The sequence below is a fragment of the Ptychodera flava genome, chromosome 22, assembly GCF_041260155.1.
Source record: "Ptychodera flava strain L36383 chromosome 22, AS_Pfla_20210202, whole genome shotgun sequence".
NCBI lineage: Eukaryota > Metazoa > Hemichordata > Enteropneusta > Ptychoderidae > Ptychodera > Ptychodera flava.
The window spans coordinates 35215688-35232450 of NC_091949.1; the positions used below are offsets into that span (position 1 = coordinate 35215688).

Consider the following 16763-nt stretch of genomic DNA (forward strand, 5'->3'; position numbering starts at 1 on the left):
TAAATGATAATAATAATACATCTGACATTATTTACTGTATTACTTCTTTTGTAAAATATACAAATTTGGAATGTTCGAAATTCGGTTACTCTTGATGGGATTAAAGTTTCCCTTCAATCCTATGTCATGCAATCGAAATGTTATCTCTCCTCATGAATGAATACATTGTATTTCACTTATAAGATGATGAACAAAACTGAGGATTTTATCACAAAGTTTTCAAGCCTTGTAAGACTTGAAGGAGAATAATGCATCCTGAATGCATTCATATGATGATCTTTGTAATTAAACAGCTAATCATTTGGTTTTTTGTTTCCAGACAAGACGCATTGTAATTTGAATGCATTCACAGTTATGTAGATTTGTTTTATTTGTGACTATGTGGAAATAAATTTATCTTTTTCAAAAAAAATTTAATACCTTACATCAGCAAACTTGCTAGTATTTTGAAGGGACAGCATGTACAGGCATCATCGGCCAGGGTTCCAAACAAGAAGACACTGACGCACTGACGTCATCGATGTCAACGATGGGAGTCCCTAGAAGCTGAATAGATTCGTTCGTCACATTTGGCGGCCAGAGTGATGTCGTGCCTGGCAGATCATAGCATTTATTACAGAAATAACGGACGACGCGCTGACCATTAACGTTTATTTATGGGCAAGGGCGAAAGGAAAGCCAAAAATTAATGGGCTAGGCTTGCCCAGCCCGTTAATTTGGCTTTCTTCTCGCCCGCACCAATAAATAAATGTTAATGGTCAGCGCGGAGTCTCTTATTTCCATTATATTATCAATGAACACCGAAAAGCTGTCAAAATTTACTAAAATTTCCCGTGCGAACGACAACGGGGCCCCAGAACTTGAGAGTAAGTAGTGGGCGCGCTGCCAAAATTTTGCAAATCCGGATATTTCTTATGAAAAAAGCGTCTAAACTTGGTCGACAGATGCTCCATTTTATTTTGTGGTTGATGATGAATTTTGTACAAATTGCAATTTTCGTTTTAGCTGTAAAGTTTCTATATTTACAATATTATCATATTCACGGGCACGAAAACAAACCATTACTGTGTATTTGTTGGCAGTCACGTGGTTCAGCTCGACCAATCAAAACGCAATGGACAGGGCATGGTAATATAATAGGGTATAGCGGCTAACTGTACCTTTTAGGTCAGTGACCTTGATACAAGTGCACTTGCTCAGCATAGTCTAGGGTCACAATTTTTATCTATCAGTGCATTTTGTTTCGATTACATCATATACGAACATTTTTCCCAAACTCATCTGTAGAAATTACTGCCTATGGACTTACGAGACGTTATATGTAGCAATCGTTTAACAGAACATTTTATTGGCATATTTAAGGTTTCAACAAATTTTGCATCGACAAAAGACTATTGCTGTATACGTATTTGATCCTCAATTATTAATGAGGCTCAAGCGACTCCTCCCAATCGGTCTATATTTGATAAATCACCGTTTAAGCTTGGGTTCGTGGCTCAGGTGCGGTGCGTGGCATTGAGTGGCACCACTACATAATATAAGAAGCCTGTGTAGTCTCATCCTACAACATTTTGCGGCAAGCGACCACACACCAACCAGTCTCTTCTATTCAGTGTCATCCAATAGGCCTTCAGGTGAGCAAAGTAATAATTAGGGCATAGAATTTGTGTCTAGTAGGTCTTTTAAGACAATCTACCTGCAAAGAACAGACTCACTATATCAAATTTCACAACAATGTATCTTTTTGTCTGTCCTTAGTTATTGATTTCGACGACTCGTATGTTGTTTTAATGTTGTCTGTGCATAATATTACACAAAGGCATTGCTATCAAGCAAACATAGCTTAACACATTTAATTTTATGAGCCGAAACAAGAAGTCGTGCTTGTTTCTTATAGTGTGTTGGAGCTAAAGTACAATTTTATGTGTGATTTTCGTAAATTATTTTTTTAAACCTCGTGGCATGATATGGTAATAGAGATCGTTGATTAACCAGTCTTAGTTTAATTATTGTACTGTAGGAAGTTAGAAGCGTTAGCAGTCCAATTATCAGAACTCTGATGTATGTTAAAGTACACGACAGAGATACTGTGTTTATTTTCTATTGTCATCGTTGCAGATCGAATTAAGCCAAAATGGAGGTTGTACTTATTCTGCTATCTCTAACGTCTGTCCTCGCACAACAAGGTGAGTTAAAACTTCGTGCTTTGGGTGACGAACCGCTTGAAACGCTTTGGTTGTTCTGAACTGGACACGCACACATAGTTCTTTATTTTGATGGCTGGTATAGAATTTGATTTGATTTTTTGTGCATTGAGGTATTGGTATCTTTTACAGGGAAGTTGTTCTTTATTTCACAATTCCATAAAAATAAACGGATGTATAATATGGCGTGTTTTTTCATGTTAATATTACTATTAATCATTTACTGAAATCTATTGATTTCATCTTGGCATGGAAGATTACCGGCAAAGTTGTCCATGGTGATTTTACAGATTTACAATTTTGCGGGTTTTTTTCGGTTGTCAACGTTTTGGCGACATTTTCGATATTCCACTTACAGCATTTTCCTTTGGTTATGGCGTAAACTATATACAGTAGAAGCGAGATTTGCTTCTTTCAACGGTCTCTGAGTGACCAAACAAGTCCAAGCGCATTAACAGGTGTTTGTGTTTGAAATTTATATTTGCAGCACCTTTGTTAAATTTTGACCTGCCGGACAAAATAAAGGATGAGTACATCGTGGAATTCTATTCGAACGCCACAGATGACCAAGGTTAGTACATCAGTGCAAACATACATCGATTGTTCCAAGTTGATGATTACCAGAGGCTGGAACAGCCAATATGTACCTTGAGTGTCCGCGGTAGCTTCACCAGCTGTGGCTGACGTCATCCAATCGCTACAGACAGAAAAAAACATGTTTTGTACTATCAACATGATGATCCGTGCCAACCAAATTATGCAATCAATATAAATTTACGGGTACCAGTGTGTACGAAGGTTGGCCAACATTTATGGAAGCCTAGATAGATGTGCATACAGACAGATGCTAGGACGGAAATATCTAAAACGACCAAGTAGAAATATTTAGAGACATCTACAACTGACGGTCGAAAAGACAAATGTGACACAGACATTGAATGAGTCTCGGGGACAGATATTCGGCCGGACTCTCAAACTTCTACAATACATTTTTGTCTACCACTTGCGGGTACTCATTTTGAAGCTCATGGAGTAATTAAGGTTTTGACTAGTGTTTTACTTTTGTTAAAATCGTACATTTGATATCCACACAGGGATGATGGCCATTTTGAATTTCAAGTGTTGTGAAATACTTAGTGATTTTTTTCTCTAGTGTGACCCCTGATAATGGTTTACAGTTCCCTTAAGGTAATATGCACCTCGAAAGTGAAAGACTTAAACTTTTGCTCAAACTATCCTGAATGAAACTTTCAGCCATTCTCTACTAAATCAAGAATAAAAATCGGGGTCATGGTGCAAATTTTGGTACTAGAGAAACAAATAACCCAAGATTTACTGATGTTTAAACTTCAAAATGGCCGCCATCCCTGTGTTAACTCTATGGAGAAAAAATAAAATTTGCGATTTTCGAAAAACTAAGACCGTGAAAAGTTTTCTTACACCAATAGCTTTAAAATAAACACCCACAAGTGGTATATCAGAAGAGAACTGTAAAAGCGGGAGAGTCTGCCCATGTCCCCGAGGTGTGATCTACCTTAAGGAATGTTTGGACAAAAAATTATAATTTCAAGGCACCCACGACCCAAATTAACCAATGGCAACTCAAGTCTTCAGACATGGAACGCCAGTCAACCGCTAATTATGCTTCCTCCCTTTTATGATCCTGGCAGTCCTTAAACACATGAAGATGCTGACAGTGCTACTCGAGGGCACAAATGACGTGGAAAAAGCTGGCATAACCAGAGAATACAACTTTGGGGGATTTAAAGCTTATGCGTTCAGGGGAAACATTGAGTAAGTGACACAATCAAACTTGGCTTTACAATCAAGAAACGCCTGCTTTTGACAATTTCAATGATCGGGGGTATCGTTAAATCTAAACTGTCTTTTTCCTCAAAGTAGCTGTTCTGTGAGGCAACTTTTTGGGTGTGGCAACAAAGTTATGTGTGTCATTTTTTCGGCTGACTCGCAGCGTGTTTGCAAGGTTATCTGCTTGGTCGATTGTCACTATTCACAGCAACTTAGGGAGTTTATTTGTATTATTTAATTGTAACGGTAAGATTCTGCCAACCAATTGGATAACAGCGGGAACTTCCTCGTACGTCAGTGACACGCAGTAGCCAAAAGTGCCTTTGAAGTGTCCGCACACGGAACCAATTTCAAAGTGTTCATCAACTAAAAGAGCTACTCCTTGATTATACAAATTCACTGATATGAACAGATATGAACATTGCTATGTACACGATGTGTGATAAATGGTTGAAGGCTTATACAACTTAGCGATTGATAGCACAACCGTGAAAGTAAACATATTAATGCTCCGCCATGCTAAAATGAAACATAGATTACCTATCATAAATAGATTCGACCACGTTTGCTTGTTGTATACAGCTGATGAACACCGTCTAATAAATTTCAACTCATCTCTCATACCATTATCGGGATCAGGGAGATCAGAGTGGTGATGTAATTTTCACCTTTCCAATTTTTTCAGGGCAGTCAACTTCATACGACGCATGCCGGAAGTCAAGCATATTGAAGCAAACCACGTGAGTTTCAATTTGTCGATACATCTCTTGTATATCGAGCTAAAGACTTTTTCAGTGACAACGTCTCAGTTTTCTCCAGTGACAATTGTCAAAGAGCCACGGCGTGAGGGCGCACTCTTCTCAGTGAAAAGGGGGATAAAAAGTTAATGTCACTCTACTGGCTCTTTTCAGGTTGTGAAGGCTCTACAAAGTTGCTATCAACAAACATTTGCTGAATGGGTGAGTGAATTTGTTTTCTTTCCTTCAATATCCCCTGACGAATAAAAATTTGCATCCTCGAACGGCTGTATAGCATATCGTATCAGGATATAAACTTTGTACGTCGGTGTCGGATCCAGTCCATCGCTCTGATGTCTGTACTATATTTGCTCTTCTCACCGAGTTGCACTATGTACTATGTTTTGTTCAAATTCATGCTACCTTATACCAACGTAATCAAACCGTCTACAGGGACATTTCCAACATTTCAATAAAGGCTATATGGGTTTTAGTTTTCAGGAAATGGGTATTTGCCAAGATGTCATCTCAAAATGGTAAAAATATAACCCCTTTTTCTTACCAGGGCTTGGTACGTTCCACCGAACGAGGTCTGAATTTGAGTGGAATATACCGTTATACGAGTAAGTCCTAACAAACTGCTCTGCGCATGCGTGCAACAGTGTTAATACATTTCAATCGTTCTCTCCAAAATCAACAGCAAATGTTATAAGTTTTTTTAATTCTATACTTTTCGAAAATTTCAAGTCATGTGATTGTAAGTGATACAATTCTATTTTGAATCAAGAAGTTATAATTCAAAATTTTACGCCATTATTGTCGTTTTTCAGACACAAATGGATATTTACAAGTAAAGTGACATGTAACCAACTCAGAAAAAGACAGTTCCATTAGCAAGATGATTCATTTTTTATCCACTTTTACAGGCAATACTGGGGAAGGTGTCGACGTTTACATTTTGGATACGTAAGTAGCGTTACAGCGGCCGTGTAGTCGATGTTTCCTATGGCCGATACCAGCATGATTGTGTCGGCGACAGTTTCATCAAACATTGAAGCGCGAGTCTTGATGAATCATTATTTTCTTTTGTTTCGTACTTAATTATAACTGACCATAAGTTTACAGAGATTTGTTCTTGTTGTGTGCTTGTCCCATCATGATAAGTATAAAATCCGCAGATATTGTTTGAAGTCGCGTCCCCTGTGATTATCGTCATCGCGTTGCTTGGAAACAGAAGAATTTTTCCGTCAAGCTAGCTTTATTAGACACCTGCTTATCCGAGGATCAAAACATCCCATCAATTTATCTTTATTTCTCTTTGTTCATTTTCAAGTGGCATCTACCTGCAGCATAATGATTTCGAGGGAAGAGCCGTCTGGGTGAGTTTATGCTCTGACATATTTTGTAAATCTTGTGAAGACTTCCCGATCCATTTATTTTACCTTATAAAAATGTCCACTACTTAAACACTTATCATAATTATATTGTCTCGTGTACACCTTATCTATAATTTCGATAATTTACCTTGCTTGTCTGTTCATCAAACCTTGTTGAACAGATTTTTATAGGCGAATGGCAAGCTCTACGCGGAAAGGCATACTGTACTAAAGTGACAAGTAAATTGTAAAGTTGGCCGGTGCCACACAGTTCGAAATCGTTTATAGTCTCTGCTGAAAAATACTTTTCCATTTTCTGAACTCAATAGGAGAAAGGCGTGACTTAATCGAATAGCACTAAAAAAGGGAAGTCTAACGCCTTCCCCTTGAGTCAAACAAACAAACAAATAAACAAACAGACAAAGAGTATAATGCGGTTGACCAGAGTAGGTACAAAGTGAACTAAAAACTCATTAGCGATATGGCCGTCGTTTTGAGTCAAATTGTGTTAGGTCAGGGGGCATAATACAGTCCAAATAATACAATCCAAACATTTAAAATTCCATACCGATGTAAATGTCATATTATCTCGAGAGATTACTGACAACAAGGGGATCTCTCCATGTAAACTTTGATGTGTATTATAGACTGGCTGTTCATGGACTTGTAAAATCATTGTTTTCTTATCAATAGGGCACAGACACAGTTGAAACACCATCACCAAAGAGAGACGGCAATGGGCACGGAACACATGTCGCTGGTAGGGCAACTTTCAGTAAACCATGGAGCAAGACGCTAAATGATTGTTTGCAAAACTTCTCATGTCATGGCATATCTCTACGCTCTTTACATATAAATTCTGTCTCTGTTAGGGGTAGTGCTGAGCTTTCTTGGGGGCCAAAACGCTGACATGAAGATCTGAGGAGCCCGTGTTTCCATGCGATTGTATCTCCTGCACGATTCAACTTTTTTTTAATAACAGAGTTAGGGACTTTGTCACTTATCGGCAAACTCAAAATGTAAACTTTTGAATGTGAAAGTGTGTGGTAGAGGAGATATAGACACAAAATACAACAAATGCAAGTGGGACCCGCACAAAGGCAATGCAAACATATTTGTATGATAAAGCTGCGCGGTTTTTTTTAACTGGCTTAGGTTCTGTGATGGGTACACGTTATGGCCTTGCAAAGGATGCCACAGCGATTGCTGTTAGAGTGCTGGATGATGCAGGATCTGGAACTCTCCAGTGAGTATCTTGTAGTTTTAAGGTAGAAATCGTCCCAATGACAGATATTCGTATTCTCAGACTTTTACATTACGGTTTTGGTGTATCACTGATAGGATCTCATTTTGAAGCTCATGGAGTAAATAAAGTTTCACTAGCTTATATTTTGGTGAAAATCAAAAATTTAATCCCCCACCTTGGAGTAAACACAGGGATAGTGGCCATTTTGAATTCCAACCGCCAGGAAATATTAGACCAGGTAATTTGTATCTCTGGCACCAAATTTTGCATGGATACCCCTGATTATTATTATCGCTTTCAAAATGGAATGGAAAGTTCCTTCGCAGAGCAATAGTGTGAGTCTTTTAATTTCGAGGCGCGTTCTGCCTTAAATTGTATGTAAGGCTTGCAATGAATTATGTGTGACACATTTCAGTATTAAATATGCTTGTTTCGGATTCTTGTCGGTTTTTCGTGATCGGGTGGTTTTGAGCGAATGTCAGAGGTAGGCAGGCAGGCAAACAGACAGACAGACAGACAGACAGATAGACACAGACACTCAGAAATGCAGTCTATCCACTAAGGGTCTTAGGGACCGGAAATTTGCTTAGTCTATGTCGTATTTTAGATAGAATGTACATTATTGCATATCATACAGATAAATTTAGGAAAATAAAAAAACAAAATAGGCAAATAGAAATTGATTAAATGTCCAATAATAAAAAAGCAAAATGTGCCTGATTTAAGATAAGCTGCCTGTACGTGATAGTTTCTACCATATTTAGCGGTCACCATACTACGGCGCGCCAAATGTTTCAAAAATATTTATCGTCATAGAGTAAAAATAAACTGTCAAATTTTCTTTCTAAAAAAAAGTCTTAAACGTGTATGGATAATAAAGAAAAAAGTTCTTTCGTCCATATCATTGCATGTTATTAATGTACCTTTTCATAAAAATATCATTCATTTGAAAATACGTGTCATTAAATATTTGAATGTGTCTGTACAGATAAAGATGACGTGCAACCGTCTTTCTCGATTGAAATAAAAATTCGATGGAATTACGGAAGAAAATATACGAGAAAAGTATTATTGCAAAAAAGGACAGAATGTTGTGTAATGCTTAATTGTAAAATATTCTTTAAACCGCAATGAGAAGATAAACTGTTTGCAAAAATTTAGAAATACCACACTCCCATACTTATTGACGTACACATACACGTGTATTTGATATAAAGGTGCAATGAATGCTGATTATAAGGGAAAAAAGAAAAAAAAATCAAGCACATACACAAAAAAATATTGAAATGATTAAAAACAAAACCACAAATAGTACTTGCACTACTACCAAAAAACAAAATGATTCACCATCAGATCTGACTAAAAAAAGAAAGAGAATCACAACTGAAAAGTCGACCGAGATCGCGCCGGCGTTGAGGCTGAAAAGAAACCAAAACGAGGTTACCAAAAAAAAAACAAAACAAAAAAAAAAAAACAAACTGTAGAAAAAAAAGAGGCCCGTTTGAGAAAAGAAAACAGAGTGGGACACCCCGCAGAAAAAGCCCAACATGAAATCTTCAACGTCATGATTGTTACAGTTTAATGCCAGAGGGTTTTGGATCATCACACTCGGATGTTGGACAAGATATTTTGGGTATTTCAGCGATAACTCTCAGCTTCTAGTCTTCAATATCATCTCATGGACGTCCAAGTTACCGACAAGTTCCATTCTATATTAAACAGTTACAGGTGGACAAAACACTCGTGGTGGATAGTCGGCTGCCAGCGGTCCCCTCGCTCATGGCGTGCCTCAATATACACTCGAGGTGGTAAGCCAGCGGCCGGCGGTCCCGTCGCTAGTACAGTAGGCCTACACGCCGGCAGCCAGCGATCCCCTCGCTGTACAGTGTAGGACCGCCTCTTCCAAACCATAGACATTCTAGGTCCAAACCATGGAGTCCTACCCCAACAAAACGATGGCTAGCCACTAGCCCACGGTTACGTGTGGTTCCGATACATAGTGGCCTCCGTGTTGGGTATGCTTAGTAAAATTGCATACCACGCAGCGGCCGCTATGCATCGAACCACACGTAACCGTGGGTTTAGCCTCTGAACGGAGTGTGACAAAGGCAAAAATACTCAGGCTAAAACACTCTGTCTAGATTCGAGGCAACGTTTTCACTACTAGTGCATGTAGAACGCGAACGCGCCCAACTTGACAAACACTGATCAAGCAGCCGCTACTTCTCTGTATACTGTAGCTCCGGGTGGCAGGGCTATGAGTTACCGGCGTTATACGGCCAGGCAGTATAACGCCGTTAGCGCACAGCCTAGTCCTGCGTATATGTCGGTGTGTTCCCTGCGTTATACGGCCTCCACTACTGTTGTGAAGGCCGTATAACGCCGGGAACACACAAACCTGTACGCAGGGCTACTCACAGCCCTGCCACCCAGAGCTATGTATATAGGCTACTGCAGAAATATCGTAGCTCCATATATTGGACTGTGTGAATATAAAGTTTTCAGCAATGGGGATCGACATGTCTTGTATGTGCCGGTCGAGCCCTGCGAGTATAGTGAGTGTCTGGCGTTGCGAAGGCCGGACACTCTCGCCATACTCGTAAGGCTTGTGGTGATCCTGAGGGATTGCCGTTGCATTGCGTCGCTCGTCATGTCGCGACCATGGAAAACGATGGACATTCTCTCTACACGCGGCAGATTTCTTCAAAACTATTTATCATGATTTAGGTGATCTTTGAGGATAGACGAGGAATTATACCAAAAAAGAAGTGGTTTATTATCATGGTATTTGAACGCGATGTATCGAATCACACGTAACTGTGTAGAAATCATGTAACGGCGATGACAGAGCGGCTCGGTGGAAGGCCTGCAGTGCCCCCCTTGTCATACCGCGCCTAAGGCATCCATATGTTCGCAGTGTTGCTATGAAGGGTCATGGGTTGTACGTCTCGCTCGTGACCTGACATGTGGACTGCCTGAAATTGGCTCAGTTAACTTGACTCTCTTGAACTATTCAGTGTTAACCTGGACGTTCTTCAGGTGATATTGACCACTTCACTTCATTAAGTACGGTTTCAAGTAGCTCTGCTTGGCAGGGCCCAGCCAAACAGAGCTAGGTTTCAAGATGTCAAAGTTATCACTGAAATGCTCAATTAATATTTCGTCAAACATTGTAGTGTGTGGTGATCTGATTCCCAGCTGTTGGGGATTCGTCAATCGAAGGAAACGTGAACCATGAGTTTTTTGAATCATGGAAAATTAATTGTAATTTCGCGCGTTTTTTTTTCTGTGGCGAGTGCTCATTTTTTCTTTTTTTTCTTTTTTTCTTTTTTTTTTTGCTGTGACGAGTGCTCATTTGTTTTATCTTTCCACAGGCCCACGCTTTTTTTTTGTATTTGCTGTGTTCATGGCATTTTTTATTTTTTTTATTTTATTTTATTTTATTTTATTTTATTTTATTTTTTTGGTAGGTGATGTCCAATTTTGTCTAGAGCCATCACTGCCGAATTTTTTCTCTGTTTTGCTCTCTTTACTGTCAAAGCGGCTGGTGGTTCATATTATATTTTTGATTATCTATAATACGTTTTTTATGAGACGTAACGCTTTTCAATTTTCTTAAGTACATAAATAATTTTATGTATGCATGGCTTTTTTTTGTCTGATTCTTTTATAATGAGATTCTGTATGTGGTTCACATTTTAATTTTTTGTAATTTTTTTCTGAGTGGTAGTAGTACTAGTGGTTTTTAGTGATTTTCTTGTGATTTTTGTGTACGTACCACTGTATAACATATTTTACTTTTTTGTTTTGTAAAATCAGCACTCATTGCACCTTTTACGCGAACTATTATATGTGTATGTATGTCGATAAGTATGAATGTATGACTTTTTCAAATCGTTGAAAATTGTTTATTTCCTAATTACGCTTTAAAGAATATTCTCAAGTTAAAATGAAGTATTAAATGACATTTCTGTCTTTCGATTTTTAATTATACTTTTCTTATTTATTTCCTTCCTAATGACAACGAATTTTTATTTCGATAGAGAAAGACAGTTTATTTTTGCACTGAATCGATAAATATTTGTGAAACATTTGGCGCGCCGTACCAGACAATATGACTTTCAAATGATTAAAGCAATTTTGCTCTCGGAAAACTCAGTCACACGTTTTTGCTACGTCCTAGGATGGTAATCGATGGTGTGAACTGGGTGGCTCAACATTACCAGGACAAGAGGAAACAGACCAACAGCGCCAAAGGAGCAGTAGCAAAGTGAGTCAGACTTTGTCGATTGTAGACTTGTCAGTGTCTATACCGTGCTTGTTTGAATTCCATAGGCTGTGAAAATATTCAACCCTTTCTTTGCCACAGCGACTGTAGTTTAAAAACAAAAAAATAATCAAGTAACATCAAAAATAAAATCAAGGTGTTTAATTTATTAAAAAGGTGCAGTGCTACACGTGGTTTGTTTATGAAAGAAGGATTAGAATGATCTGGACAAGTCATTAAAAGCATCATACTGTGATGACGTTTGGAGGGGGGGGGTCGGGCTACGTAGACGAATGTCTTGAAAGAGAGACGCACAAAATACGGAATTAATGAAGAATCAGGACTCTATTCATTCCATTTACCGGGTTATAATTTGAACATATATTCTATATTTACTTTGCAGCATGTCCCTAGGAGGCCCTTTCTCGCAGAGTGAAAATAACGCTGTTGCCGCAGCAATAAGAACGGTAGGACCCAAAACCTGTCTTTTACCGTGTCGAAATAACAATCAAGTTCGATCATTTGAACTCGAACTCTTGTCGAGTGTCTATGGTCCGATAAAAAAGCAAGCTATTTGAGATTAGATAAAATGCTCCAACATTGATTGAAAATGTCATCGTACAAACTAATATCATGAAGATGATATCACCCTAAAATCAAAAGCACGCCATCACCGACAGCAGATTGAGCTCTTTCCGAATGCTGAAAGAAACGACTTACGAAATTTTGATATCCCAGTCGATTTAGACGCTTACACTTTCAAACTTCATGTTACGAATGTTTGCAGGGCATCTCCTTCGTCGTCGCAGCTGGAAACGAAAAGGCGGATGCCTGCGATACGTCGCCGGCCAGCGAACCATCCGCGTGAGTCGAATTAATCTTTTTCTCAAAGCGGCCGGTAGAGTTACTAGTAACTCGGATACTATTTCTGAACTAAAGATTGTCTTTGTTCATTTATCACAGATGAAAGAGAAATTTCAATATATTTCAATATCAACATCAAAATGGTTCTCTGTCTGTATTTTAACAAGAAGTAACATGTGACGATGTCTGACAACTTTATTATATGTATAAGGATAATGTGTTCCTCTTATCAATTATGCATGTTCTCCCCACTTTCTGGCATTTTGGCTTTAAATTATGAAAAGGAAATATGTTTTCTTTGCTACGCTTAGTTAATTACTGATATTTTTTCTGACAACAGCATAACCGTAGCAGCGACGAACAGTGCTGACCTCCAGTGGGAGAGCACTAATTACGGTCGTTGTGTTGATATATTGGCCCCGGTAGGTTTCAGCTTCCTACTGTGCTTCTTTGAGATGAATAATTCATTTAAATGTACATGATTGCCGCAATACTATTCGTATAGTCACATGATTCATGGCGCCTTTTGTGTTTCAATATATGTACCACTTTCCATAGGTTTTGAATGGAATATTAAATGTTTTATAATAAATTAGAGGAAAACGAAATATCAATGGCAGTTATGTTATCACTAAAACATAATGAGTAACCAATGGACTGAAGAATAGCGACCTATTAATGTTTGAGTCAGCCATTCTTATCTGATAGAGTTAATTGCTCATCGCTTTTGATCCGGACACGAAACATGTACTTGAAAAAAACGTCAATTTTGTACGATAATTAGACACAGAGCTAACTTCCGGCCATAAACTGATCGACGCAACTTTCTTTCATTGTTTTCCAGGGTGAAGGAATAACGGCGGCATGGATCGATTCTCCCTACTCCATTACTACGATTACAGGTACGCACTCTATTAAAAATTACCCAGTCATCAATTATTTCCATGTGCTCCGTTGTCTTGTCGTTGACTTCTGCGACGTCGGACGACGCTCATCACGTGACCCTTTTTCGCGACAGACACATGGTCATTGTTCAGTCCCAGTAACACCACCGTTAAAATTCATGCATTCCTTTGTGGGTTCGAGTAAAGAACAGCTGTGATTTGCTAACAAAAGCACACCAACATGTCTAAAAGAAACACATTGTCTATGCTCAAGGTGTGCCTACACCTATGGATGTGTCTATATACACTATTTTGGCGTTGGCTTTGTGCCAAAGGCAATTGACTAAAAGGAACAGCCTCAATCCCTGGTTTGCGCTTTAATGCTTATTGACATTGCCTATTTACACGATGTTAGTCCTTTGTTATTCCATGAAATTTTTGTCCAGTTAATCAATTTATTAGGGCTAAATCTGACACGAATTCTTCCCCTTAAGCTTCAACTTAGGGACCCGGGGATATTAATTTATGCATTTGACCTCTCACCCATCCGTAATTGAACAAAACATTAGAAGTGCGGAAATTCGGTGACGAAACTGTGATTCTAAAAACAAGATGACTTACAGTCTCTTGAACAAAAAACGTGTTGAAATTAGATTAATGAGTATCAAAATATGCGTAGGTATGGGCCAAGCGAGGCGTATAGTTAGAGCAAATTGGCACACGAGATGTGGTACAAAAGTTAGGTTTCATGCTGCAGATTATGAAATATCTGCACTCTTTCAAACCTACATTTGTCACATATTAATTCTCGGTATCCCAGGTGCGTAGGAATATTATATCTATTCTTTCGGCTAGTCTAACTTCCTATAATTTGTATTGCAGGCACATCAATGGCGGCACCACACGTGGTATGTATAGTGACTAATAAATGACTGGAGCGTCAAAATAAAGACAAGCGAGCTCTCTTCACTTCAGCTTTTTTTATTTGCAAACATTGTGTTTAAACAATGCGTCATGATCATACATTATATTTTTGTGTTAATACTTTATTGTTTTTCAATATTTCTACATTTACATCTAGGCTGGTGCCATTGCCAAATACCTTAGTGCTCAATCCAGAGTACCTAGCCCTTCTGCCGTGAAGTCATGGCTTGATACCAGGTAAGATGAAATACTCATCCTGTAACAATACTCCTTTTTTTGCGAGACTATTTGGACTCGTTACGAGGCTCTATATCCAAGCGCCGGGAAGTTGATCTTAGGCAGTTAATTTATGTCGATCATAACTATTGACTTTATTAAAAATTAGCTATTATTTGAATAATATAAGGTTATTCACAAAACACCGGGATTTATATTATGTAGCAGAGGTATTGCCCGAGACGCGTGCATATCCTTGTTATTATATACTTTTCAGTCCAATTTACCAGAAAAAGTCGAAATGGCGCTTTTTGGGTGCTCGCCGCGCACTGCACTGAGCGATCTCGAGCGCATAAAACGCATTCAGCGCGTCCGCTAAGCGCACGAAATTTCAACCCGCGCACGCAGTGCAATTAGGTCAGCAGCATAATTTCACTCACACTCACAGGTTTCAGAATGATCATTATTCACTGTTTCTAAGTAGGCCTATATTTTTTATAAAAAGTATGGAATCTGCTCTTGTTTTTCCCTGTGTTGAGCGACATAAAGGTGTCATGAGGTCAAAGGTCAAATAGCGCCCAATAAAACCCAAAGTTAATGTACTCCGTTATTGGACTTCGCGCCCTCTGACACCGAAACTTACTGTACGACGAAACTCAGGTGTATAACAAGTAAGTTTATTAAAGGGTTTTGGACACATTTTCCTTGATAGGATCAGCTCCATTATTATATATATCTCTGTTCTTTGCAGTACCACCAAGGACAGGATTCAATTGGCTCCCTGGGCAAAATTTGCCGGGACACCTAACAAACTGCTTTACTACAAAGAATGTTGAATCTTCCATGGAGTAGCAGCTGTTCTGTAGACCTAGCAAGGTTGATCTTAGAGAGTGTTTTAAAGCAGGGACATTCTGAAATACACGCTGTTCCTTTTAGCAACTTTACCCGATTTCCCCAACCAGATTACGCAGATTAGTAGTACTTTCTGAAAAATGGTAATGTAACTGCAATAATTATAAAAACATAAATGAGAATAGCCACTGGCAGAATGCCAAAGGTGGCTTGAATACTCTTTCCGGCCTCATGCAAATATTTGAATGAAGCTTAAGTTCTGTGCAAATGTTCTCATCAATTAATACCTGGATTGGCGTCTTTTTATACTATACAGCAGCCTTGTCCACTAAGATAATCTATACACAACGAATACTTAGTATTTGCAATGCAATTTTTTACTCAAGCAGTAACCGTACAAAAGCTTGCCTGTGTGCTTCCAATAAAATCGCAAAAATAAACAGCCAATCACATTTAAGCCATATTTTTACTTAGTTTTTTTTGTGAATTACTAGAGAGACTTAGTTCTCTTCAATCTCAAAGGATTATATTTAAACTTTGATGGCGCTGTCTTCTACAGAAGCACAGAGCAAAGGGTAGCACCAGGGATTGTATTAATGCCAACAAAATGTAATGCTAAATATTACCAACAGACCGATCGACAAGGAAATTAATCTTGCTGTAGTCTAACCCTTGACTATAAAATAATGAATAAATTACATATATCGCGTTATGTGTATGTATGTCTTTCTGTATGTATTTCTGTATGTCTGTGTGTCTGTCTGCCTGTCTGTATGTCTGTATGTATGTATGCATGCATGTATGTATGTATGTATGTATGTATGTATGTATGTATGTATGTATGTATGTATGTATGTATGTATGTATGTATGTAATTCTGTGCTTGTTGAAGCAAAATTTGCATTAAACGCAAGGAAATATGAAGGTTCCACCGAATGTAAGGCAGGGAAGGGACCATTAGGGCGAATGTGGGTGGGGCAGCCAACATACAATTTCAGTTTGACAGTGTTCAGCTGTAAACACAAAAGGATGAACTATAAAATCGGCGGTGAAAAGGCCACTTCTTGTACATTTCAACCATAAATACATACAATTTCGTTTAGCAGTTTTCAGCTATAAACTCAAAAGAACTAACTATAAAATCGGCGGTGAAAAGGCCACTTCTTGCTCATTTCAACCCTACCCTAATGTTGATGTTTGAGACTCTGAAAAACATATCAATGCGACATGTTACATTGATAGTTTAATTTTTTATGGTCTCATTATACATACTCGTCTCTGTTGACTAATAAAATTACTGAAATGTATACTACACTGTAGTACGACGCTTGTCGCCAGGGACAGTGTTACGTTATTCATAAATAACGTAATTAATATCATATCA

At 38.4% G+C, this 16763-nt stretch overlaps 1 protein-coding gene across 2 annotated transcripts; it reads left to right on the forward strand.

Annotated features, from left to right (window-relative positions):
- Positions 1–1167: 1167 nt before the first annotated feature.
- LOC139123286 (uncharacterized) lies at positions 1168–16091 on the forward strand. Of its 2 annotated transcripts, none has more exons than XM_070689428.1 (19): positions 1168–1634; positions 2119–2186; positions 2692–2775; positions 3875–3998; positions 4699–4753; positions 4925–4972; positions 5316–5373; positions 5677–5716; positions 6084–6129; positions 6820–6886; positions 7282–7372; positions 11556–11642; positions 12043–12106; positions 12427–12503; positions 12844–12925; positions 13348–13405; positions 14270–14295; positions 14469–14548; positions 15279–16091. In XM_070689428.1, exons 2-19 carry the CDS (start codon positions 2135–2137, stop codon positions 15361–15363), a joined length of 1224 nt encoding a protein of 407 aa, XP_070545529.1. In that variant the 5' UTR covers positions 1168–1634; positions 2119–2134; the 3' UTR covers positions 15364–16091. The 2 variants fall into 2 exon arrangements, with proteins under 2 accessions (XP_070545529.1, XP_070545530.1); XM_070689429.1 differs by having other exon boundaries at positions 1620–1637; positions 2122–2186.
- Positions 16092–16763: the final 672 nt, after the last annotated feature.